This window comes from Eupeodes corollae, chromosome 1 (genome assembly GCF_945859685.1).
Source record: "Eupeodes corollae chromosome 1, idEupCoro1.1, whole genome shotgun sequence".
NCBI classification, from domain to species: Eukaryota; Metazoa; Arthropoda; class Insecta; order Diptera; family Syrphidae; genus Eupeodes; species Eupeodes corollae.
Genome location: NC_079147.1, coordinates 286,414,737 through 286,441,143, shown reverse-complemented (window position 1 = coordinate 286,441,143; position 26,407 = coordinate 286,414,737). Strand labels below are relative to the sequence as shown.

Here is a 26,407-nt window from a genome sequence, read left to right as displayed (position 1 = left end):
CTTTGATATCTGAAATGGCAGCACTGATTGGAATAGCTTTCAAAAAAAGTAAGAATTAATTTTATGACATTTGGTTGTCGATTTTTGTGCTTATAATTTACATAGGTTACAAGAGGAAATCGAGGAATGGAATCGAATTGAGATTTCGATCCAGGTATATGGTGGCACTGAATCAAGGAATCAAATTCAAATGCAATCGAAATGACATTTGGGTTTTATTTTATTTTATAACAATCCTCTTAACACAATGACGCGTGCCAAATTATAATATTATATTTAGCTTAAAACAAACAAGAGGGAAACAAATTATCGCACGGACTGGATTTCCCGATTCAGGTTTACAAACAAATGTTCGATTCAATTCACCTCTTTCAGTGGGATTGGATCGACTAATCCTATTTCAATCCGATCCAGGTGTAAACGGCGCTTAATCCTGATTCAATTCGGATTCAATTCTCCATGTAAACGCGGTACATGAGGCATACACAAGTTTGACACGTATGTAGATGAATATTGAAATCAGGATTTGAATTAATGAATTTGACATGATTTGAAAGTGGTAAGACAAAGGAAACAGAAACGGGGATTCAAATTTCTTAAAAATATTGCTTTTTTGTGTTAAAAAGAAATCCACAATAAAGTTTTTTCTCATTTGACATTTCTCAATTTCAGATTAACTCAGTTTGAACCAGTGAAAGACAAACAATCGAGAAACGCGTTAAAGTTAATTAGACTTATTATAAAAATGGGCGTTCAAATCAAAATGCATATCGTGCATATCGAGATGTGAAAACTACTGTCATTCCAAAGGTCTTGGGTTCAATGCCAGCCTGTGCTTTATTAATATTTTGTCGCGGGTATTGTATCTTACGGGGAATTGATAAATCCACGAAAAGTAATTCTTGTCAAAAAACTGTAGGTCCCCTCAATTCCTAACAATATTACCAACACACAGGGTTGGTTAAAAGCTTTAAGGCCTTAGCTCTCAACGAACTGTTGCGACACCTAATTTATTAACTTCCCATAGGAAGTTATTGTAATGGGTCTGATTTGTCAAATTAAAAATGTTGATATTTCTCGTCGTTTCAAGGTCCCTAAAGTCGAAATAAAAGATTTTTTGAAAGATGTCTGTGCGTGCGTGTGTACGAACGTCCGTACGTTCAAAACGTTTTTTTCGTCGTCAATAGCTCAGGAACCAGAAGAGAAATCCATTTCAAATAAATTTTGTTGTACAGATAAAAAGGCAGAAAGATGCAGAAAGGGCTCTCAAAATTGAGTGGGTGGTTTTTTTACCATAGAAGTTTATAAAAAAGAGTAAAAATTTTGGTTAACCCTAAATATCTTACGAACCAAAAAATAAAAACCTAAAAATAATGTATAAAAGTTGGTAAAAATTGATTTTCGACTCAAATATCTTTTCAAAACTGTGAGATATTGGCTTTAATTTACTTTTATCTTTCAAAAAATATTGTTGTTAACATTCAGTAAAATTTTGAAAAAAATCGAATTGACAGTTTTTGTACAAAAAATTAAAAACCTAAAAAAATTTAACAAAAGTTGGTAAAAATTTATTTTCGACTCAAATATCTTTTCAAAAACTTGAAATATTGGCTTTACATTACTTTTATCTTTCAAAAACTGTTGTTGTCAACATTCAGTAAAATTTTGAGAAAAATCTAATTGACAGTTTTCAAACAAAAAATAAAACCTTGGTAAAAATTTACTTTATATACTTGTACAAGTGTATAGATATTCCTTTAAAATGAAAAGTTTTCAAAGCCACGTGTCAAAATTTAATCGATAAGATTTATAAAATAAAATAAAATAAAATAAAATAAAATAAAATAAAATAAAATAAAATTTACTTTCGATTCAAATGGCTTTTCAAAAATTAAAAATATTGGCTTCAAACTTATTTTATTTCACAGAAAATATCGTTTTCGATATTCATTAATTTTTATTTAAAAATCCAACAGTCCGTTTTTTCATAAAAAATAAAATCTAAAAATAGTACGCAAATTTGGTAAAAATTGATACGAGTACATATAGACAATCTTTTAAGCAAGACAAATCCACAGACGGGATGGGAAGTTATCAGTGTGGGTCGCATCCCATCCTCTCTTTTATTTAAAAAAAAATGACACTAATTTCCTAAAAATGTATGCTTCATTTGAAATAAACATCGACCTTTCCAATTTAACCACCCTATACATTTAACAATCACATTTAATTACACACAATAAAGCGATATGTTGACATTTCACGAAATTAATGGATCAACACGCGTGTTTTTTTTTTTTGACATCGCTGTACGCAGTCTGCAACACGCAGTTGCTTATAAAACTTAAGCAGTATTCACATGAGTGCGACTGACGAACGGCTATTAAACTACAAAATGTTAGTTTTTACTTTTCAATATCATAAATTAATAAATTTAAGAAAAAATTGTAGTTGATACGAAATGTCAAACTTTATTCGCGTTCCACATTATCCACACTCGCAACGAATAAAATAATCGAGCGTACTGATCCTAAAAAAATCATTCTTGTTTTGGTTCATTCGCGACGAATTTTAAAAACTCTCATGTGAAAGAAATGTCGAAATCATTATCAGCTCATGTGAATAGTGTTTTAAGTTTAAATCTGCCTGCAAATATAAATTAACATTTTTTCGAGTATCGATACTCGATCGGAGAAAAATTGAATTTCTTAGGTTGGTAACAAGGATAATCGGATAACTCAAGTGTTTAACTTAAGTTAAGGGTTAAAAAAAAACAGTTCATTTAAACACAAATGGGGCTAGAAAGAACAAAAACTATTTGTAATTTAACTACTTTATGCCAAAAGTGGCCATTTTAGTTAAGTAAAGTTGAGTAAAGATTATTTATAAAAATTTTGAAAGTTTACACGGCTCTATGAGTACCCCTATCGTCAAAATTAAACTTCAAAAGTCTTCTATATTACATACGAGTTTCAATTTCCATCTTTCGATCCTGCATATAAATGGGCCACCTATAAGAAATTCAATTTCATGAACGTCAATAGACCAAATCTACGAACATACCCCAATATTTTATTTATATTTTAATTTTAAAACGATTTCTTTTTACTTTGGTTTATAAATTAATTATATGTAAAACCAACTCGAACAAATCTTGAATAAAATTCCTTTTTTCTTTATTTTGCTTCATTATCTGACAGCTAGACAAGTCTACCAACTTAAAAATAAAATAAAGCAGCTGTGGATGGGCAACTGCGCATACGTTCCTTTGGCAAATCGAATTTGGCTGCAGATAGAGATGCCAAAAAAACACGCCTAATTTCACTTAAGACAATAATAAGTAAACGATTCAATACAAATAAATGCCACCAAGCTCTCAAAAACATAATGGAAGAACTAAAAAATGTACCTTGTTATTTTTGTATTTACAAACTAATTTTAAACATTTATTTCACATTGGTAGTCACGACGACGATGGAGTCAATATTTTAGTTCTTAAGGTTGCCATATACGACAATGTCAAAGATTCAAATGTACCCTGGCCAAACCAAAACCGACCCTGTATGGGAAATCTGAGTTGACTCGGTTTGGTTCTCTCGATCCATTTTAATAGCCAAGGCTAGGCTCTGAGAATCAACAAGAAAAATCTTCTTACACAGTCTTATCTCGCCACTTAAAAACTATTACACCAAACCCAAAACCATGTTTTTGACATCTTTTATATAAAACTTGTGGCTTATGCGTTTTAGGCCAAAAACCAATAATTTCGCGTAAACAGCGTTTTGGTTTTTTGCGAAAATCTCATAACTATCTCAGTCTGTCTTATACACAAATCTAACGTAACAAATCCTTATACAAACCTTATTTTATGTTGTTTATTTTCCATATACACATATATGTATTTGTTTGTATTAGAAAAGAAATATATAAAAGTAATCAATCTGTCAAAGTCGTTGTGGCTCGGTGGGGCTTATCTCAGTTTAGATTAAATTAATCTTTTTGGTTCCACCGCACAAGAAGATTTAAAAATGATTAAGGTTGACAGCAATTTCTAAAATGCAAATGGTGTTTCGATGTTTCTTATGAATTCAACTCGATTCAGGTATATAATGAATCGAGGCAAGTTTCAAGCTCGCTTCAACACCACATGTTAATGTAGTAGTCTACGAACAAACTCCCTTCTTGAAGTTTTTATTTTATGTCAAATTGTTTGGTAAAAACTCTGCAATCGACTATCACCTTTTTTTAAAAATGTTTGATAAAATATTCTGGCAAGTACTCAATAATATCAACTTTAAAATATAAAAACTGGACTCCTGCGGACGTTTTTTGGCAATTTCTCACTCTACTATATATGAGATACCAAAAAAACACGGCTAATGCCTTAACTCTACAATATTTACGACAACCTAGCTGTCACTTATTTTCTTCCACTTCATGAATTCACTGAAGGTTTTATAGATAGATTTGTAATTTTCCAAAATTTTCCAATTTCATCTTTTTTTTCATCGTTTTCAATGTGAATTAGGGATAAGAAAGTGTTCTGATTCGTTGAACAGAAATTAAAGACGATTTTCAGAGGAAACCTATGTATTTTAAAGCTGTCAAAAGAACTTGAGCAAGTGACACAGAATGCGATGACTAATCATTTAGATGTGTTCCATATTGATTTTTCGTATTTTTTAATATAGTCACTGCGCTATGTAAAATGTTATTTTTTTAAATCCACCAAGATATTGAAAATCCACGACATTCTAATCATAACTAAAAATTCTCAACACATAGTTTTCTATATATTTTCTATTTTTAAATTCCTCACAAACATCCCTGTACAAAGTTCATTTCTTATCCGGTTCACATTTTTGTGTTAAAATGACGTTTCCGCTGAAAAAAACTTCAAATTCAAATTTGAACAGTGAACACCAAAGCTTTAATTTTTGTTGACCGGAAATTAGTTTTAAACTTTCAACACCTTGAGTTTTTCAAAATTAAATTCAAAATCGTCCTCTCCAAAAAGAAATGTCCCGTTTCGAAGTGGATCTGCCTGAATTACACTCCGACATCCTTGAATATCTTAGCCAAAATAGTCGCATTATGTCTTGCCTCAAGCTAGACACCTGGAACGAACTCACCACTCTCAAGAACTTCCAATACTTCAACTACAGTCGTGAAGATCTACGTCGAGAGTTCTTGTACACAATTCTTCCCAAAATATGGACTTATAACCTGACTTCAATTCAACAAAGAAAAATCGAAATCTTTGCCCAGCACAATTGCTTCCTGATCACCGAAAATGGTTTCAAGGTACCCACACAAATGGAAAATCTTCCCACCGAAGGAATTCACTTTTCAACAACCAAAGAAGATGCACAGGTAAATCCCATTAGATCCAATTAAAATTGATAATTACTTCAAAATCTCTTGAAGGAACAGAGACTTTCTTGTATCATTGGGGACTTCGTCCAATTGCCAACACCTGACCAGAAAATTAAAGCCTGGGTGTCTGCAGTTAACTCGACAGACGACGAACTAGCTCTTTGCCGTATTCTGCCCCAAGAGGAGCTGATATCCCGACTCATTCAATCCCAGAAGGAATTCAAAACAAGCGGAAACTTTCCTCCAAACTTAACCCCAACAATAGCCTCAAAGATCATCGCCTACAGAACCACATCCGAGCGACTATCATCTCGGATTGTGCCAAGTTAATTATAAAAGAAAAAAGTCCAAACTAAATAAAGTGAATTAAACGTTTATTTTTATTCTTAAGTCGGTATAGCGAGTTGCTTGACAACTCCTCCAAGAATTTCGGGTGTCTTGAAGCACCAGTTCTTTATGTGTTTGCTTACGGCACACCATGCCTCTCCATGCTTCGGCTCGGCAGCTACACACCGCTCCAGGGCTTCCTTCTGTTGCTCTTCAGTTCCATGAATCAATTCGAATTTGTAGAAATACGCCCAAGCGTCTCCAAAATCAGGATCGATTTTAACCTGCAAAAGAAAATGGTCATCAAAAAGCTCTCAAGACTGTTCCATTTGGCTTTTTTCTTACCGTTCGATTAAACCAATCTCTGCACTTGGAGAACTTGTGTTCCGACCAGAACAGCTTTGAAACGGCCAAAAGGACATGTGGGTCATGTTCGCACTTCTTCAATGCGTCCACTGATTTTGTCTTCCGCTGAGGCTTTGATTCCATGAAAATGGCTTCAGCCCAGAGTTCCCCGGCAGTGGGACACTCCTGCAATGCACGAGCCATCATCGTCGAGGCAATTTCTTTCAGTCCTGCCCTAAGTTCCACACGAATCGCCTCCAACCAGAGTTGGGAAGTCTTCGGGTTCTTCAAACGCCCTCTTTCTAGAATCGAACGAGCCTTAGTCAGAGTCCCTTTGCGTTCTTCCAACGACGACGACAGGATCCACAATGGGATTGAAGTGGGACACTTCTTCAAACCCTGGGTGTAGGTGCTGGCAGCCTCGTCCAATCTATTTTCCTGTTCCTCAATCTGTCCCTTCATCATCCAGAGTTTGGGGAAGTCAGGGAATACCTTAACCGCTTCGTCTAAGAGGCGCAGTGCCTCGTCCATTCGATCGAGCGCCCATTCAAGACGCGCAGACTTCATCATAACTCGAGGTGTTGGAGCTGAAGCTCTCGCCTTGGCCAGGAGGCGACGAGCTCGTTCGTACTCAGAGTTCTCACTTTCCAGCTTCACAGCAGCCAACCAGATGTCTTCGGAATTTGGATTTGCCTGGAAAGCCAATGAAAGAATACCACGGGCTGCCGGAACATCATCGGCTAACCACTTGGACTTGGCTCCCATCAACCAAAGGACCTCAGATTTGGGACAATGAGCCACGGCACGCTGCAGCAAAGCTTCCAGACTCTCACGAGTTCCGTGGTTCTTTTCGAAGTAAGCCGCACGAAGCCAGATGCTCTTCTTGGATGGGAACACCTGCAGAGCGTGGGCATAAACAGCTCTTGCGCATTCGAAGGCGTTTTCCTTGGCACACTGAAATGGAAACAACATTAAAACTACAAGAACAAAGACAACCCCCAAAAGAACTTACGAATTCGGCATCGTCAATCCATGTCTGCTTCCTGTCTTCTTCCTCGACTCCTATTCCGATTACGGCCTTCACTATGGCCTGGCAGCAATGTACCGCTCCCGACTTCTCCGACTCGATGGCCTCCTGAAACCATTGCTCCCGGTTTATCTCGACTCCATTGGCACTCAAGGAGGTCAGAGATCTGTCAATGATCTTCTCCACCATGTGGATGTTGCCATTAGCCTCCTCCAGCTTTGCGGCCGTGGTCCAAATCTGTCTGTCGGTGGGGATGTTCTCTCGGGCTTTGTTGAGAACCTTCCTGGCGTTCTCGTAGGTCTCTAGGCGAGCCAGGGCTAACCAAAGCTCAACACTCGTGTTGCAACATTCCACAGCACGGGAAAGAAGGATCCGAGCATCATCGGGGTTCTCCAACTCGACTGCCGCCTTCCACAAACGCACCGAATTAGGAATGTGTTCGAGAGCCTTCCGGAACACCCGGCGTTTGGCTTTGGTTTCTGTCTCCAAGTCAGCAGCCTTGATCCAGATCCTCACCGAGGTGGGGATGTGGCGAGCGGCCTGAGCAATCACAGCCTTAGCTGTATCCGGTGGTTGCAGACGGGCTGCCTCCAGCCAGAGGTCTTCACTCTGTGGGTTGATCTCACATCCTCGCATGATGAGATTCCTGGCCATTTGAACCTTTCCGGTGACTTCCTCAAGTCGTGCTGAAGCAATCCAAGCCGGAGGATGGTTGGGATTTGTCTCCCTGACACTCTTCAGCAAGAGACGCGCCTTTTTGATGTCATTGATGTCACCTCCGTAGGTAGGAATCATACTCTGGAGGTCAGTCAAGTAGCCCTTGGGGTCAACGACAGTTTGTCCCTCGACCGAGTCCGAAACTTGGGACAGCTTCACGTTCATAAGAGTGTTCCTGGCCTGACCAATCTTTCGCAAATCCAGATCACCTGTTGGAGTCAACATCCCCGGGGTGGCGACACCAGGAACCATCGATGACAACCCAGACCGTGGGTCGATGGTAGACGACGCCTCTCCTCCCAGATTCCTTGATATAACGCTATCCGGAAGCGGGGTAAACTTCTCTGCCCGGGGATTTCTCTGTTTTCTGTTGCGACTATCCCCCACTTCTGGAATGGTCGACCATTCTTCGGCGGTAACTGTGGCCAGACTTCTCTTCAAATCGGAAAATTGCTGCTGGATCTTTGGACGTTCCTGACGATACTTCTCCAAGTCCTCTTTCATTCTTCGATCTCTGTATTCCTTGCGTTTCTCGTCCATTCTCTTGTCGATGGACTCGTAGATGGCATCGGCCTCCTCGTCGTCTTTGTCATAGGGATCCTTTGAGAACAATGAGCCACTGTATCCACTGAATTCGTCATAATTAGAGTCGTTCAAATCCTCGTCGTCTTCTTCTTCTTCCTCTTTTTTTCTTGCGCTTCGCCGCTGGTGGAGCATGACGGTCATCGGAGACGTCGTTGGCATCTCGAGCTGGACCGATATCAGATCGAGTTGTAAATCCTGTGGCACTGTTTATGGAGAAAAAAAAGAGGTCAATTTATTTCCCACGAATTAGAACTAAGAGCAAAGAACAAACCCTCGACCAACACCGGCTACATAGCCGAGCGGTGCTGGAACTCCAAGAAAATGTTTCTTATTTCTATTTGCGATTACTGCCGCTGTAATGTTCGACATTTTTTTTCTGTTTAAATGTTATTTTATTGGATTTTATGTGAAGAACTTTTATTTTATTTTTATTTACGTTTACAGACGTGGTGTGCAAAAGAAAAATTGTTTTGGGTCTGCTGCATATTTTTGTAAATGTCAAAACTGACAGTGACAGTTAGTTTAAGCAACATTCACAATGAAATCTTACAACGCGCCATCTATGATTCAATTTAAAAGAAAGGTACAATCAGTTGTTAGGTTCGTTCGTGTACAAATATATCAGTTTTAGTTCTGTATTATTATTTAAGTTTTTTTTTATTAATAATAATATTTCTAATTTGAAAAGGGGAAGGAAAAAGTATAAATGAGAGAAATAGAAAAACATGGTAAGAAAAGACAGTTTTTATTATATCAAATTGTAGAGAATGGGCATTTGGAGATTTTGAAAATGTGCTTCTTAGGACTTGTACTACGTCTCTATCAAATAATAATCACATATTTAAGGCACGAGATTATAAATAAATCACGAGGAGTTTTTCCCAAAGTAAGGTGGATTAATTTGCCACTTGATTGATATGACATCTTATTAACCAAACGTCAAATTATTCTCTTTTTGAAAAGAAAAAGTTATGAAATATGTGCGCTGTTTTTTTTGTAAAAGAAGGAACATTTGCAGTGGAATGTACTGACATTTTATTAGACAGCAATTCTTGAGTTGATTGAATTGATTCTGCAATAAATTCAATAAACTTCAGATCAAACCTGAGCTAAATTTTGACAGAAGAAAGTTTTGTAAACAAATGAATTGAACTTGTGGAAACTATCCACCAAGTTAAAAAATAAGAGGATGCTTCATCACAACTCAAATTAGTTTTTTTTTTCGTAATTCGGAGTTTTTTTCGGCTCCGAAAGACTTCTCAGTATCGAATTTATTTAAGCACTGCACAAAAGAATCACGCAGTATGCAATTTGTTTCATGACAGAACCCTTCAGAAATAAATTTAGAGTTGTTATCTAACTTAACTAAACGTAAGCATAGAACATTTAAAGAGGGCCGTTTTGAGGCTGTTTTTGTTTAAGTTTCTTTTATTATAATATATGTAGGTATGTATATATTTGCATTAATATACAAAATGTAGTTTTTATCTATTAAAACAAATTTTTTAAGGATATTCAACCCCAACCCTTCTCCCATTCATCAGCAATATAATAAGTAATAAATGTACTGAGCAATTTTGACAGTTCAATAATGTATACACTGAAAAAAATACTGTTTATAAAAATTGTAAAAACTGTTTATTGACTCATGTTTCATTGTCCCAACAAACTTTTCATTGTCCCAACAAACTTTTCATTGTCCCAATAAACTTTAATTGATTTCAGATTTCATCAATCAACTAACTTTTTATTGGGACAAACAATCTGAGTTTATTGACTTCGAAATCCGAAAATCAATAAACTGTTTATTGTCGCAATAAATTTCAAATTTCAAAAACAGTTAACTTTCATTCAACCATTTATTGTCCCAACAAACTGATTATTGTCGCAATAAACAGTTTATTGTCCCAAACAACTATTTGTTGGCATAGTTTACCCAAGCGCACAAGAAGAATTGTCTGAATAAACGATTCAGTCTATTCCTTGTTCTTGTGCTGCGCTGTGCTGAGTAAACATATCTGTGAAACAATTTCTACTTTTTAATATAAAATATTTTTGATTCGATACGTTTTAACCTACTAATGGTTGTTTGTTTAACCAGACATTTTTATCAGAGGTAAGAAAAGTCGGCCCTTGTATGTAATTTTCTGTGTACTATTAGTTTTTTTAAATTCTTTTTTCATATTGTGCCAACAAATGTAATGAATGAAAAATCAAGTTGCAAGAGAATTAATACAACTCATCAGATAATTTTGAAAAAGCAAGGTGAGTTCATTAGTAATAAAATATACAAATTATATAATACAATAGTCTAATTGCATGCTTTCGAATTTCAAAAATTGAGAAACGCAATGATTCGCAAATTTTTTTTAAGTCAACATATATTTTTTCATTCTTTAAATTATCCCTTCTTTCTCTATAAATCTTTGTTAGGATCTTCGATAGATCAGAAGTTCACAGCAGTATTGTTTGATCCCTTTAAGTTTAATACAAAAAACTACAAAATTAAAGTCAATTTCAAAAAAAAAATATTACAGAACCAAAATGATTTTTTTTGTTTGCAACGCTAAATTTCATGCTACAAACACACTTATATTTACAACACTTAAAACAAGAACATTATTTAAGCTCTTTAAGTACTTTTCAGTGTAGGGAAAGTTTGTGTACGCAGTCATTTCAGAATTTAAGCAGCTATAAAAAACATTTAAGTCGAAAACATATTCAGGAAACGGGGTTGAATGTGCTGACCATAATGTTTTCGTTGAAAATTTTCAATTCGATAATATTTCTAATATTAGAGTAGTTCTAAATGATGAAAAAAGTTCTTTTAATGACAACGATCTTAAAAAATTCTTGCTTAATGATGAGGATGACATAGAAACGTTGGCACCTAATGAAAAAATAAATCTAGAAGACCGTCTAAAGGATGTCTACGATTTCGCAATTCGTTTTGTCCTGACATTGCATGACAATAACAGCTTTGCAAGAAAAAATATATCTGAAATTCAAGAACTTGTAAAAAAGTATATTTTAAGTCCAATACTTGATTTGTTTACATCGTTTTGCGAACAAATTTCAAAACAATGTAACATTGAACTTCAAAACGAGATGTCGAGTTTAATATTGGGTTGTCGCAATCCTTTCTCGCATTGCAATACAGACTATATGTTATTTAAATGGTTAAAAAAACAAAACCTTATACAAGACCTACAATCTTTTACTTTAACGAATGAAGTTCAAAGAGTTTTTAAAAATGGAAGTCTAGCATATGACGCAAAGGAAACTAAATCTATTTTAATGCCTTTAAAATTTCAATTTACTCAATTTTTCGAAAAAGGTGATACCTTAGATAAAACACTCCGCTATATGGAAAAATTAAATGATTCCAACGAAAATAAGTCAGATTTTATACAAGGTGAACTTTGGAAAGAAAAAGTTAAAATGTATCCTGACAAAATTCTTGTTTCATATTTTTTATACACCGATGATTTTGAAATCAACAATCCTTTGCGTTCACGTGCTGGTGTTCACTCAATATGTGCTGTATACTTTTCATTTCCTAGTCTCCCTTGGAAAGAATCCAGATTAGACAATGTGTTTTGAGCAGGCATTTTAAGAACTTCAGACATTAAGTGTTTTGGAAACAATGTATGTTTTCAAACTTTGGTACGAGATTTACAAAGCCTCGAAGTTGACGGAATTAAAATTAGATTAGAAACCAATGTTTCAATTCAAGTTCATTTTATTTTAGGTCTTATTTTAGGCAATAATTTAGGTTTGAATTCATTTTTAGGCTTTAACAAATCTTTTTCTAGCAACTCTTACTGTATGTTTTGCAAAGTTCAAAAATCAGAAGCTCAATCGTTATCATTGCAAAATGTTGATTTGCTTAGAAACCGTTTAAATTACAGAAACGATATTCTTTTAAATAACTCTTCCGAAACAGGAATACAAATAGAATCTCAACTTAATCAAATTCCATCTTTTCATGTTTCTGAAAATTATTGTGTTGACCTAATGCACGATGCATTTAGGAATATGTCACTATGATATCTGTCATGCCTTAAATTATTTTAAATTTACAGCAAAATATTTTTCTTTACAAACTTTAAATTTAAGGAAGCAAAGTTTTGAATACGAACCAATCGAAATTGATAATACATATGTCGGGTGAAATTAAGTTGAATCACATACAAAGCAAACGTCTTAAAATAACAGCCCGAGAAATGATGACTTTTATTTCACTCTTTCCGATAATGATTGAGGAGCTTGTACCCGACGATAACGAGGTTTGGAAATTCATTCTTAATTTTATAGAACTGATAGACTATTTGCTCTTATTGGAAGTTAATGATAGCATCATTTCCATGTTACAAGAGAAAATTCGTGTGCACCATGAGACTATGTTCATCTTTTTAAAGACACACTTAGACCAAAGCATCATAATCTAAGGCACTACCCTTATATTATCAAAAAATCAGGGCCACTTAGAAATATGTGGTGTTTTAAGTTCGAAGCAAAGCATAAAAGTGTCAAGCTCTATTCACATGCCATTACATCGCGGAGAAAGGTTTGTTTGACATGTGACCAAAAAAATACCAACTTAAAACAGCATATAAATTTCATTGCAATGAAAATGAATTAAATTGCTTTGAAATATATGATAAACACAAGTTAAAAAGTAATTTTAATAGCATTATATCTAGCATGTTAGGATTACCTTCATCCAGCATAGAATTTTATTTGAAAGCCAAAATAGAAGGTTACACATATAAGCAGAACTTCTACATAACATGTTTCAAGAATGATATGGTTTTTTCTGTAATATTAGATATAGTTGTTTTTGAAAAACAAAATGTATTGTTTTTTTTTGCCAAAAACTTAATAAAGTTCACTACAATCCCCATATTCTATGTTATGAATTTGATGAAAATGAGTTAGGTGAATTTTCTTTGATTTCACTGAAGGATATTGTTGGTCCACTAATTAATTTAATTAAAACTGCAAAAGGTTAAATAATTTTAAAAGTAAAGGATTATTTTTGTTGTTACGATCATTAAATAGCTGCTTACACGTAATATAATAAGTTAAAAAGACATTAGTTAATATAATTCAAATCATTCTTTTCACGCTGCAAAACTTCAAAAATATAGTTTTTTAAATTCATTTCAAACAATAAAAAATATTTGTTTTCCCTACACTACAGATCCACATACAGATTACAATTCAATTCTCGTGCGCACTTAGTTGAAAAAACGCTTAAAATGGAAGACAAAAAAAGCGAAAACGAAGCCATCGCCACCGTTTATGCAACAGAGACTAATGAACGTGAAACCATGGATGATTTACCATCACCATGTATTGACAACAGCGAGGAGATGATCCCAGTCAACACGGAAAAAGGAAACATCATCAGCATTGAGCTGTTGTCAGATGACGCCCTCCAAAAACTTTTAATGGATCTTGAACCCAACGCCAACGCTATCGCCAACTCCAACATCAACGCATCCCAAGAAGTTGATGAACTTTCGGCGCTTCTAAAAAGCTGGGATCAGGAGGAACTCATTCAACATTTCAAAGGTTAGTGATTTTGCCTGAATTTTATAATATATATATCTGTGGTGTTTGGTCTAAATATAATAACTCCATTAAAAGCAAAAATTAATTGAGTCCAAAAGTTAATTTACAATATTTTAATAAGCATTACCTATAGGAGTTATCATGTTTATGCCAAGCACCACAGATGTGTACATTCGTCGTATGTTGACAAAAACAGCTCATACAAAGGAGAATAGACAGTTTTGTATGGGTTTCATCCCATCGGTGTTAAACATGATGACCTATATCACTGGAAAGGTATCGTTTTCTTGTAAGTTTATTTAATTTCTACATTCACTGAGACCTTTCCATTTCTAGTGATATAGATTACTATGTGTAACAACGATCGGACGAAACCGCCTATTCTCCTTTCACATTTTTGCAAACTAAATAAAAATTTGTTTTTTTTTGAACAAGATGAAGAAGTAGACATAAATGTGCTGAAGAAAATTGAATGTCACCACCTACTCCAAATTTTAAAGCCGTTTAAGTATACTACTCTCATCAAGTTTGAGAATCATTTGAGAATGTGGCGAGAATCTATAGGAAAGACGCTTTTTCTATATACTCGATCGCATTTTGGTTTAGATGACGATTGTCAAAGTTCATCCGCAAGATCTTCTCCCTACCCAGTTTCCAGACCAGCATCGCTACCTTCATCACCGAGTCCTCATACTTGCTCTGTAGCACTATCAACTATTTTAAATAATTATTTATAAAACATTTATTTAAAATAAAATATCTCATGTTGTTTATCTAACTAAAATGTTTAATTTTTGAACTTAAAACTCTTACAAATTTCAGAAAAGGTTGCAAATAGAAAAAATAAAACGTAAGTAATAACATGTACATATTGCCACAATAAAATATTTATAGAAATTTTATAAATATATTGAAATTTAATTTATTTATATAAATAAATAAATTAAAATTTTAATGTTTTACTAAAATTTTTAGCAATATGCTATTTGTGGCAATAAACTGAGTTAATTGCGCCAGTTAAATTGTTTATTGGGACAATAAACGAGTTCATTGCGCCAATAAACTCATTTATAGGACCAATAAAAGCAGTTAATTGTGCCAATAAATAAGTTTATTGAGCCAATAACTAAGTTTATTGAGCCAATAAATAAGTTTATTGAGCCAATAAACTCGTTTATTGAACCAACAAACGAGTTTATTGCACCAATAAACTCTATTTTTAGTTTTGCCTTTTATTTCAACTAACCGCTTATTGTCTCAATTAATCGTTTATTGTCCCAATAAATCGTTTATTGTTCCAAAACTGTATTTCAACTAACTGTTTATAAGAATCAACTAACAGTTTATTGAATTTTAAGGGGGAAAATAATTCAATAAACAGGAATTTATTGTACCAACAAACTTGTTAGTTGGACGAGTTTCAATTAAAAAGTTTATTGGGACAATAAACTTTTTATTGATATTATGTACCTTTTTGGTTCAGTGTAGGTTCTATGAAACAAAAATATAAACTTCGCTTAAATGCTTTGCTAAATTTTAGCTTGACTAAATTGTGGAGAGAATTTCGTATTAAAGCTTAATCTTAGCTCGTTCTTTTTTTGTTTGTTTGTCATTTGTTGAATCATCTTCAACAAGTATATTGAAGTTATTGAGCTTGTGAATAAAAGCGAGTACGACGAGTATTTACTAACAAGTAAAGTGTAACGAGTATTTAAACTCCGAGTAAAACGATATGAATAAAGCGTCGAGTTTTCTTGTGACCGTGTACTCGTCAACCCGAGGGTATACTAGCTAGTGAATTCACAAAAAAGACAATTAAATACTTGTAGCGCCACACCGACTACGCATCATTTCTTGTTGTGACTTGTTCTGTTTTCGCCTAAACTAACCGTGACTTCCCGTCATTAATCACAAGTCAGTTGTCGTTCCCGTTTGTTTTTGTCCTCTTGCAGCTATGGATGAAAGTAGTGTGACTTCCGGTTTTCATCAAGAAAGTGCGTAGTGAGAAAATCTATGTATGTACGTATTCGCTCTCAAAAAGTAATAGTCACTTATGTAGATAGATCGGGACTTAAATCACGCCTGTGTCTATAACGTTTCACACCACGTAGGTTCATAAATGCAGCCATCTTTCGTCTACAAGTACGACTGCAAGTCTGGGGTCGGGTTGACTTGCGAATAGACGAATATATACTTACTCCAGAAGTATTTACTTGCGTTTATTCACACCAAAATTGGCATTTTCCGGGTTTTACTAGCCTCTCAGGTATTTACTCGCGAGTAAGAGTAAATACTTGTTTTATTCACTTCAATTTTGGCGTTTACTTGTTATTTTAATATGTTCAAGTATTTACTAGTCCTACTCGATTTTATTCAAACCGCTCATTATATTTTGGTATTTGTTTGCATTATTTTGCTGTTTTAATATCCGATTTCTTTGAAATTGTTTTTTGTTTTGAATTTTGTTTTTAAATTTGTATCTGTTAACGAATACAATTTATTTTTAAATGCGGTTAAAAAAGTATTATTCAAAAAAAAGTTTGTTTGATTTGACAAAATGAATGTGGTCAAGAAGACTTCAATGAGATTTATTTGAAATCTTTATTTGAAGAGAGTTTAAAAAGAAAGGAGCTCTCGAAAAGCTTATAGTAGCTTTATTATAATCGTAAATTTAATCTAACATGACGTGTATTTGTCCTTTTAGAAGGTCTTATCGTATAAAATAGGTTTGAAAGTAAGGAAGACACTTACCTTTTCGTAATTCTTCGAAATATTTATAAATTTTCTTAGTAACGTCGTAGTTTGTACATATTTCAAAAGATAATAGCTTAAAAAAAGAAATCCCCTCAAACTGCGGACTATTTAAAAAGAAACCTCGTTAATGGAAAACCTTTTGGTATGAAAAACAAACATATTGAGTCTACATTGGAAAATATAATTTGAATCCTTTTAAAGAAATGATTTTTAAATTTAATAAACGGTTCAGGTATTTTTTAAATCTTCTAAGATTGTGTTTCTTGGTGAGCTCTTATTTATTTTTATGAATCACAATAAAAATAAAAAGACGGTATCAAGTTTAGAATAAATATTTTTTCGTGTATTATTATATTCAAATAATTTATAAATTAAATTCTTTCTCAATTCGCATCGTTCTTAAAACCTATATCTTAGACCAGCATGTCCACTGTTGTCGTTGAATTTGAAATTCCTTGAAGCTCCAGCATAAACGTCCAAATTCTTGCTCAGTCGGTGGTTGTAATCAATTGTTGCACTTGAACCCATTGGGCGGCTGTGTTCAAAGGTACCACTCACAGAACCTTGAGGTGATCTCGCTCTCCTCACAAGAACCAAATCATCAGACACTGGTACAACATCTCCATAGACCTATCACCATGACAAAAAAGATAAATAGTTAAATATTTGTTTAAATATTAATTTATCAACTAATTTTAACTTACAAACTCTGATGGTCCATTGACTGAGTTTTCTTCAGGCAGAGTGAATCCCAAAGCCACCGCCAAAAGTCCGAAAAAGATCAATGTTTTGAAAGACATTTTATTTTGTTTAAGGTTGATTTTAAGAATGTTTAAAGTTAGGAATGCTGCTGAAAGACTGAATAATCTACAAGACGTTCCCTTGATATTTATACTCGCACAGCTGCTCCAATTTTGATAAGAGATGTGTTGATGAATTATCTGATCAAAGTTCCTACCATAATGTTTATTTTTTCGGAAAGTAAGTCCCCGTGAAATTCACTAGACTTTGATAATGCAATGTTGGAAGATTTAACAAAAATAAATAAATAGAATACATTTTACCTTTCTTCCAATTATCTTTATGAACAAATTATGTTTCAGTGATCTACATAAATTTATAAATCCCCCGTCTACACGGAAAATAGATAGGAAATGATAAGTTAATAAATCAATTTAAAGCTCATCTGACAAAAACGGGAAACCACCCTCGAGAACAAAAGCTTAAGTAAAAACCCCCAATCGATATCAAAGAAGTGGGTTCTTATGAGCTACGATGAAAACCATCTGTTATCAATCTAAAAGCAGATTTGAACTTTTTGCTATAAAAGACAATCGAATACCTTAAGTTGCAATCAGTCTTGCATTGACATTTCAAAACAATTCATTCATACAGCACAACTTATCAATATTATAAACATCATGTCTTTCAAAACTTTAATCTTCTTCGGACTCTTGGCAGTGGCTTTGGGATTCACTCTTCCTGAAGAAAATCCATCATACGTCGCTAATGTTGATTGGGTAAGGTTTTAAAAAATTGATTTTAGTACGACTTCTTTCTAAATGTTCATTGTTCTCGTCCGTCTTAGGTTTATGGAGATGTAGTTCCAGTATCTGACGATGTTGTCCTCGTGAGAAAAGCAAGATCGCCTCAGGGCTCAGTGAGCGGTACCTTTGAACACAGTCGTCAAGCTGGGTCAAGTGCAACCATTGATTATAACCGTCAACTGAGCAAGAACTTGGATGTTTATGCAGGAGCTTCAAGGAATTTCAGATTTAACGACAACAGTGGTCACGCTGGATTAAGATATCGTTTCTAATACAATGTTTAGGTTAAATTAAATATTTATTTTAAACTTAAGTTGTAATATTTGTGTTATAGAAGCCACAAATTTGTTCATTTTGAAATAAAACTAAAAATATAAATATTGTTCGAAAATTAAAAAAAAAGAAATTTGTCTTCAAAAATATTCTGAGTTTAAGAGCTCAGGGCTAATTTTTGGCGTGAAATAAAAGCTGAAAGTTGGAATTAATGCTAACCCTATGTATTAATATAGATTTCAAGACATTACATCTACATATTTATTGATAACATACAAATTAGCATTTGCGACTTTAATTACGATATTAGTTCAATTGAAGCTTCTGCTAGCTTAGGGGTATTCAAGAGTTTAGCACCACTTCAACTTCTGCTGCTATTTTGTATTTTATATTGATGTTAATAAATATTTCTGCTAACATACAACAGAAGTGATTTCCCGCGAAGTCCCATATTAAACATTAACAGTTGTTTAAGCTGCGAACTCCGAATAATATGTTTATATTATAATTTATTTTACTATACACAATTTTATATCTTTGAAGTATTGTATGCATTTGTATTAGACTATAAGTAATGAAAATGAATCAAAAAAATAATTAATCTTAATTAATACTAAATTGAACTAAATAGTCAACACTAAAACTTTGCTGAATGTCTCTCTTATATTTTAACGAAAATTGAACATAAGGATTGTCGAATAAAATAAAAAGAAATGATATCGTTGAACTAGCCACGACAAGACAGACGTGTATTTTTATTAGCAGCAAGTACTTTAAATATATATCAAATATCCTATAAAGTTGGACTTGTCTCTTTAATTTAATTTTAATTTCGCTTGTGAAAATTATCACAAGAAACATTGGTGCCGAAACCCGGGAATATATAGTATTTCCAATATAAATCAATCTAAATTTTATTGTAAATTTATAAAATTAAAGTTTAAAAATTGCAATAAGTGGATTCTGGCAATTAATCAGAATTTGCCCTACAAAAGTTGGAAGGAAAACGATCGTGGTAAACTCTAAAAGTTCTTAATTTCTTTACTCATATTTGCAGTACATAAATTCGAATAAAGAAGAAGAAATATAAGTCTCTGAGTCACCGATCTATATGTATGTACATCAAGCTTTTTGGTCATCGTTTTCTTGGAGCAGTGACATACAAATTTAGCAAGGTTGCAACCGCATGGAGAAAAAGCTATCACTCATACCTAGAAAAGTTATCCAACATTTCATCAAACCAGGCAATTAGATTATAGCTTTGATCAAGTCTGCAGTGTGAAATCGTCACTCAAACGCTGAAAGAACTCTAACCCGGTGTTGCAGTGTGGATTGTATCGAGGATCGTTTGAAACATTGAGTTGATTGAAACCACAAGTAAGCTTGATTCTATATATATGATTTCTTATTAAACTTGTTGAGAAACTTATTCGTTGTTGCTGATACAAAGTTGTTACTGATAGAAATTTGTTGCGAAGTAAATTGTTGGTAAACAAATTTGTAAATACTTGCTGCTAGAAGATCTAGTGTGGTGAATTAAAAATCATTTAAACATTGTTGCTAGAAGAGTTAATAAGTCAACATTTATCAATTATGTTGATAGGAAACGTAAACAAACTAGAAGTATAGTTGTTGCTAGTTATTTACCGAATATTTTCCTTAAAAAGTAAACTTGGCATAGGCTTAATTGGATACAATAAGTTGTCGTTGATAAGAAAATTGATTTCATCTTCAGAGAGGCTAATTTATTTTGCATAGCTTATTTCTTGCATTTGGGTTTTTTTGAATCTACTGTTGGACTTACTGTCGGAGTTGCTGCTGCTGGTGCAATTATCCATTGCTAATAGATAGTTTATTGTGGTGTTGGGTCTTTTATGAAGTCTTCGGTGGGAGTTGCTGTTGTTGCTGCTGGCGAATTTGGAAATTGTTGTGTGCAGATTTGTTGTTGCTAAAGATTATCCTCGATTTAACGAAAATTGTTGGCATTAGATAGCTACGATGCCTGACGATAAGCAAAGTAAAGATGAGGCATCACAAAGTGAACAGAGCGTAGGGAAGACTTTGGCTGACTTGAAAGGATTACGTGCGTCATCAAAGGGAAATCTGAGTCGAACGAAGAACCTTATAATACAGAAGGGAAGTACGCTTTCAGAACCCGAACTAGAATGTCGTTTAGGGATTCTTGAGTCATATTTTAAACAGATATTGAATGTTCAATCGTCCATTGAAAGATTTAATAACCCTGACGAAGAAAAGACTAATGAGGCTTTTCGTGAAGAGGTAGAAGAAATTTATGTTTGCGCGAAAACAAAAATAATGACATTGTTATCGGACATGAGGGGCAACACAACTGCTGCTGAGCATTTAAATGCAACATATTTTCCAGAGCACCCCCGCCCTCGCTCAAAGTTAGAACCAATAAAACTACCTACGTTTTCCGGTAAATTCTCAGAATATCCTAATTTTATGGGATTATTTACGAATTTAGTTCACAAAGACGAAAGCCTTGACACTTTGCAAAAGTTTAATTACTTGCTCAGATATCTTTCTGGTTCAGCATTGGATGCTGTAAGAGACTTTAATGTCGTTAGCTCAAATTATCAGAAAGCACTAGATAGATTAAAGGCCCGCTTTGATAATAAGACTCTTTTATTTCAAGAGCACATAAATAGTTTGTTAGAATTTCCAAAACTTTCTAAAATATCTGCTTCATCTTTACGTCATTTGGAGGATAGTTTTAATACACATTTCACTGCAATGCTTGCAATAGGAAATTACAAAGACATAGCTTCCTCGATTTTGATCTCGTTAGCTATGGATAGAGTGGATGAAGAAACTCAATCGAAATGGCAGGATGAAATGGACTATAATAAGCTCCCAACGTGGGATGAATTTAATAAAATTTTAGATCGTCGTTGTAAAAGCTTAGAAGCAAAAGAAGCTAGGATTCCAAAGCCAAGCACTTCTGCTAAGAGTCAGGCGAAATTCGATCATTCAAGTTCGCAAAATAGTGGAAAAAAGCAGTTTAGGAAATTTAAAGCTACAACGTTAGCCGCGGAGCGCATACAATGTGAATATTGTAAGTCCTTGCAACACTTTATTGATTCTTGTCCAGAATTTGATAGCTTGCCAGTGGGAAGGAGGTTCCTGGAAGTTAAAAAGCGTATCCTTTGTATAAATTGTCTGGGAAAGGATCATTCTGTGCGACATTGTACTAAGCCAAAGTGCAGCATTTGCTCGTTACCTCATAATAAGCTACTCCACAGATTTTCGGTCAATAATGCGAACGATAGCTCAGGCCAGGGCCAGTCTAGCTCGGCTTCATTAGTTGGCAGGTCATCTAATCAAACTATTCTAGCCACAGCTGTTGTCTTAATTAAAGATAGTTATGGTAATTTTCAACCTGCGCGTGTTTTGTTAGACTCGGCCTCGCAATTAAATTTCATAACTGAAAGTATGGTGCAAAGACTTAGACTATCAAAATCCAAGGCAGATATACAAATAAGTGGAATAGGGAACGGGGTCACAAATGTCCGATACACCACAAAATCGGTTTGTAGATCCAGGATTTCTGAGTTTGAGACTGAATTAGAGCTTCTTGTAATCAAAAACATTACTAATCATCAGCCTAGCAAATCATTTGAGGTAGAAAGTTGGAAAATACCAAAAAATATTGTACTAGCAGATCCAAACTTCAACGAAACTGCTAAAGTTGATATGCTGATAGGCGCAGACCATTTCTTTGACCTTTTATCGATTGGTCAGATCAAATTGGAAGAGAAGCTTACTCTTCAAAAGACCCTTTTTGGATGGGTCGTTTCGGGATCATATGATTCATCAGATGCATCAGCCAGGACAGTTTGCCTTGTAGGAGGGGAGCAGTTGTCGAAAGACGAATATCTCCACGAACGTGTTGAAAAGTTGGTTGAAATAGAAAACTATCCCATAACTTCTAAACTGCTTAACCCTGAAGAAGAAAAATGTGAAGAACATTTCAAAAATACAGTAGAGAAAAATGGGGAAGGCAGATATGTTGTGAGTTTTCCGTTTAAAGAAGATCCATCGGCATTAGGAGAATCCTTTGAAATAGCAAAAAAGAGATTTATGTCGTTGGAAAGGAGGCTTATGAAGAATATCGTTGTAAAAGAACAATACGTAGATTTTTTGAAAGAGTATGAGGATCTAGGACATATGTCGGAAGTTAGTGATGCTGAGACTAAAAATATGAAGTACTTTTGCCCCCATCAGTACGTGCTCAGACCGGAATCAACAACTACAAAACTTAGAGTAGTTTTTGATTGTAGTGCTAAAACTTCATCCGGTAAATCCTTAAACGATATTTTAATGAAAGGTCCGATAATGCAAGATGATCTTTACTCAATTATATTACGTTTTCGCTGTTACAAATACGCACTTACAGCTGACATCTCCAAAATGTACCGCCAAATAGTAGTGAATCCAAATGATCGTAAATACCAATGTATTCTTTGGAGATCTAATCAAACGGATCCGTTAAAGGTGTACCAGTTAAATACAGTGACCTATGGAACAACTTCGGCGCCTTATTTAGCTATCCGCTGTTTAAAGACATTGTCAGAAGAAGGTGCAAGTATGTTTCCATTAGGTTCAAAAGTTCTGAATGAGGATTTTTATATGGACGACCTAATCAGTGGGGGAGATTCGCCAGAAGAAATTTTTGGTATATATGAAGAAGTTAGAACCCTTTTACTTAGTGCAGGCTTTGAGCTTCGTAAGTGGTGGTCGAATGAAAAAACTTTGTTGGATGTCGTACCAGAAGTAGAACGAGAGAAACCACTTAGAATAAATGATGCAGACATTATTAAAACTTTAGGAATCAAATGGAATCCATCTTCAGACGAGCTCCAGTATGTGATTCCAGAAATTAAGTTAAACCAGAAAATAACAAAGTGCATTATTCTATCTGAATTGTCTACTCTATTTGACCCATTGGGGTTAGTTAACCCAGTTGTTGTGAAAGGTAAAATTCTGTTGCAAAGCTTGGGGGTAAAAAAGACTGATTGGGATGAATCAGTTCAAGCACGAATTTTTACTGAATGGGAAGCTTTTCGAAATCACTTGAAAGAGTTGGAATTGGTCAAAGTTCCGAGATATGTGTTAAGCTTGAGGTCAAGAAACACACAAATTCATGGATTCTCGGATGCATCTTTACGTGCATATGGCTGTTGTGTTTATTTAAGGTCTGTTGACGAAAATGGGGTAGTTTCTTGCAACTTGATAACGGCAAAATCCAGAGTAGCGCCTATAAAAACTCAAAGTTTGCCAAGATTAGAATTATGTGCAGCGGAATTGCTTGCTTCTATTATTTTAAAGATTCTTCCAAATTTCTCGCATATAGTTGACGATATTTACTTATGGACCGATTCCGAAATAGTGCTTTGTTGGTTGTCAGCACATCCTTCGAGTTGGGAAGTATTTATTGCGAATAGAGTATCAAAAATACAAACAAATTTGCCCCAAGCTACTTGGAAGCATGTAAACACAAAACAAAATCCTGCAGACATTGTATCTCGGGGTGCCTATGCAAGTGAGTTGAGGGACAGCATGTGGTTTTCGGGTCCAAAATTCCTTAAATTGTCACAAGATATGTGGCCTAAACAAAAAGATTTGTCAATGATAAGAAAAGATACTCCTGGAATGCGAAAATGTAATGTAGTTCTTTTGGCGAAAATTATAGATGATCACTTTGAGAATATGTACTTGCGTTTTAAAAGCATTGACAAAACATGTCAAATATTTGCGCTTATACTTCGCTGGATCATCGTAGTTCGCAAAAAGATGATAATTAAGAAAGAAGAGAAAGAACAAAAAGAAGAAAAAACAGTTTTTGAAGAATATGAACTTCGTTATAATTCACCTATCAGAGCTGATGAGATTGACAATGCGTTGCTCAGAATTCTTTGGAATATTCAACAAAAGAACTTCCATGAGGAAATTTATAAATTAAAAAAAGAAGACATAATTAGCCCTACGAGTCCCGTCAAAAATCTCAATCCTTTCCTCGACGGTGACTCATTTAAACTCCTTAGAGTGGGTGGGCGTCTGCAGAATGCGGACATACCTTATTCTGTAAAATATCCCATCCTTCTTCCTAAATCTAATCCTTTTGTCAAAAACCTTTTAACTTTTTTACATAATAAAAATTACCATGCAGGTCCCCAAGCTCTAGTTGGAATAGTGCGGCAGAGGTTCTGGGTGCTAGATGTACGCACACTTGCAAAGAAAGTCGTTAGTAGCTGTTGGACTTGTTTCAAATATAGACCAAAGATGTTGGGTCAAATTATGGGCAATCTGCCTACCGACAGAGTGCAGCCTGCAAGAGCATTTTTAAAGAGTGGTGTAGACTTTTGCGGTCCGTTCCAAACGACTTACAAGCTGCGAGGGCAAAGAACTTCAAAATCTTATGTAGCCGTCTTCGTCTGTTTCGTTGTGAAGGCGGTCCATCTGGAGGTTGTCTCAGATTTAACTACTGAAGGGTTTATTGCAGCACTTAAACGATTTGTAGCAAGGCGAGGTTTATGCAAGGATCTGTATTGCGATAATGGAACGAATTTTGTTGGGGCCCGTAACCAGTTAGAAGAGTTCAGGCGAAGTTTTCTTGACCAGAAAACGGAACAAAGAATAAGTCAATGGTGTGCCGCAGAGCGAATTCAGTTCCATCATATACCTCCAAAGACTCCACATTTTGGTGGGCTATGGGAGGCCGCCGTAAAGTCAGCCAAAAAACATCTCGTTCGCACCGTCGGGGAAACTTCCCTTACCTTTGAAGAACTGTCAACTGTTGTGGCTGATATAGAAGCTATATTGAATTCCCGTCCAATGTATGCGATGTCCAATGACCCGAGTGATGAAGAAGTCCTTACTCCTGGTCATTTTTTAATTGGTGGTCCATTAAATGCAATAGTCGAACCAGTGGTCACTGACTACAAGATGTCTGCGTTGAAGAGATGGCGACAGCTGACGTTGATAAAGCAGCATTTTTGGAATCGATGGTCGAAGGAATATCTGGTAGACTTACAAAGACGAGTAAAATGGTCTGTTTCATCTCAAAATGCCAAAATTAATAGCCTAGTTCTCGTTGGGGATGACAATGCACCTCCACAAAACTGGCTAATGGGACGAATAACAAATTTGATTCAATCTTCAGATGGGAAGGTTCGTGTTGTTGATATCAATACCAAAAAGGGCGTGATTCGAAGGTCAATTCATCGGATAGCACCGCTTCCACTAGATGATTGAAGATACCCTTTGGATACTTCAAGGCGGGCAGGATGTTTAAGCTGCGAACTCCGAATAATATGTTTATATTATAATTTATTTTACTATACACAATTTTATATCTTTGAAGTATTGTATGCATTTGTATTAGACTATAAGTAATGAAAATGAATCAAAAAAATAATTAATCTTAATTAATACTAAATTGAACTAAATAGTCAACACTAAAACTTTGCTGAATGTCTCTCTTATATTTTAACGAAAATTGAACATAAGGATTGTCGAATAAAATAAAAAGAAATGATATCGTTGAACTAGCCACGACAAGACAGACGTGTATTTTTATTAGCAGCAAGTACTTTAAATATATATCAAATATCCTATAAAGTTGGACTTGTCTCTTTAATTTAATTTTAATTTCGCTTGTGAAAATTATCACAAGAAACAACAGTCTTATTTAAAACGCTGTACATAAACTTTTGCAATCTCCATAATGCCTCTAAACGCAAAAATGCTATAAAAAAAAACTTATGCAATGTTGCATAGTCCCATAATACGCCATAATAAGCTAAACGCGTCTTGAGGTTGAATAGAAACTACATAAAGAAATTATTGAGAA

General features: G+C 34.6%; 6 protein-coding genes across 6 annotated transcripts; 4 read left to right on the top strand and 2 right to left on the bottom strand.

Annotated features, from left to right (window-relative positions):
- Positions 1-4,957: 4,957 nt before the first annotated feature.
- Positions 4,958-5,742, top strand: LOC129940134 (uncharacterized). The gene is made up of 2 exons (XM_056048386.1): positions 4,958-5,373; positions 5,428-5,742. The coding sequence occupies exons 1-2, from the start codon at positions 5,020-5,022 to the stop codon at positions 5,704-5,706; spliced, it is 633 nt and encodes a 210-aa protein (XP_055904361.1). The 5' UTR covers positions 4,958-5,019; the 3' UTR covers positions 5,707-5,742.
- Positions 5,734-8,875, bottom strand: LOC129940133 (pre-mRNA-processing factor 6). Its single transcript, XM_056048385.1, is given in 5 exon segments — positions 5,734-5,987; positions 6,049-7,002; positions 7,061-8,482; positions 8,484-8,580; positions 8,649-8,875. Coding segments are annotated over 5 exon segments (2,796 nt in total). The 5' UTR covers positions 8,747-8,875; the 3' UTR covers positions 5,734-5,762.
- A 4,722-nt stretch (positions 8,876-13,597) lies between these two features.
- On the top strand, positions 13,598-14,694 carry LOC129951178 (uncharacterized). Its single transcript, XM_056063211.1, has 2 exons — positions 13,598-13,957; positions 14,393-14,694. Exons 1-2 carry the CDS (start codon positions 13,642-13,644, stop codon positions 14,692-14,694), a joined length of 618 nt encoding a protein of 205 aa, XP_055919186.1. The 5' UTR covers positions 13,598-13,641.
- Positions 14,695-17,027: 2,333 nt separating this feature from the next.
- On the bottom strand, positions 17,028-17,589 carry LOC129939188 (uncharacterized). Its single transcript, XM_056047104.1, has 2 exons — positions 17,416-17,589; positions 17,028-17,341 (listed from the first exon to the last, which is right to left on the bottom strand). The coding sequence occupies exons 1-2, from the start codon at positions 17,509-17,511 to the stop codon at positions 17,111-17,113; spliced, it is 327 nt and encodes a 108-aa protein (XP_055903079.1). The 5' UTR covers positions 17,512-17,589; the 3' UTR covers positions 17,028-17,110.
- A 465-nt stretch (positions 17,590-18,054) lies between these two features.
- Positions 18,055-18,571, top strand: LOC129939187 (uncharacterized). Its single transcript, XM_056047103.1, has 2 exons — positions 18,055-18,231; positions 18,300-18,571. Exons 1-2 carry the CDS (start codon positions 18,133-18,135, stop codon positions 18,528-18,530), a joined length of 330 nt encoding a protein of 109 aa, XP_055903078.1. The 5' UTR covers positions 18,055-18,132; the 3' UTR covers positions 18,531-18,571.
- A 1,958-nt stretch (positions 18,572-20,529) lies between these two features.
- On the top strand, positions 20,530-25,809 carry LOC129951168 (uncharacterized). Its single transcript, XM_056063200.1, has one exon. The coding sequence runs from the start codon at positions 20,530-20,532 to the stop codon at positions 25,807-25,809; it is 5,280 nt and encodes a 1,759-aa protein (XP_055919175.1).
- The last annotated feature ends 598 nt before the right edge of the window (positions 25,810-26,407 follow it).

Bases quoted from the DNA above. Each gene is read 5' to 3' on its own strand.
- LOC129940134 (XM_056048386.1), top strand. From the start codon at position 5,020: ATGTCCCGTTTCGAAGTGGATCTGCCTGAATTACACTCCGACATCCTT. The intron at 5,374-5,427 runs GTAAATCCCATT...AATCTCTTGAAG, and splicing joins CAACCAAAGAAGATGCACAG to GAACAGAGACTTTCTTGTAT.
- LOC129951178 (XM_056063211.1), top strand. From the start codon at position 13,642: ATGGAAGACAAAAAAAGCGAAAACGAAGCCATCGCCACCGTTTATGCA. The intron at 13,958-14,392 runs GTTAGTGATTTT...TTTTTGAACAAG, and splicing joins ACTCATTCAACATTTCAAAG to ATGAAGAAGTAGACATAAAT.
- LOC129939188 (XM_056047104.1), bottom strand. From the start codon at position 17,511: ATGTCTTTCAAAACATTGATCTTTTTCGGACTTTTGGCGGTGGCTTTG. The intron at 17,342-17,415 runs GTAAGTTAAAAT...TCATGGTGATAG, and splicing joins TCAATGGACCATCAGAGTTT to GTCTATGGAGATGTTGTACC.
- LOC129939187 (XM_056047103.1), top strand. From the start codon at position 18,133: ATGTCTTTCAAAACTTTAATCTTCTTCGGACTCTTGGCAGTGGCTTTG. The intron at 18,232-18,299 runs GTAAGGTTTTAA...CGTCCGTCTTAG, and splicing joins ACGTCGCTAATGTTGATTGG to GTTTATGGAGATGTAGTTCC.
- LOC129951168 (XM_056063200.1), top strand. From the start codon at position 20,530: ATGCCTGACGATAAGCAAAGTAAAGATGAGGCATCACAAAGTGAACAG.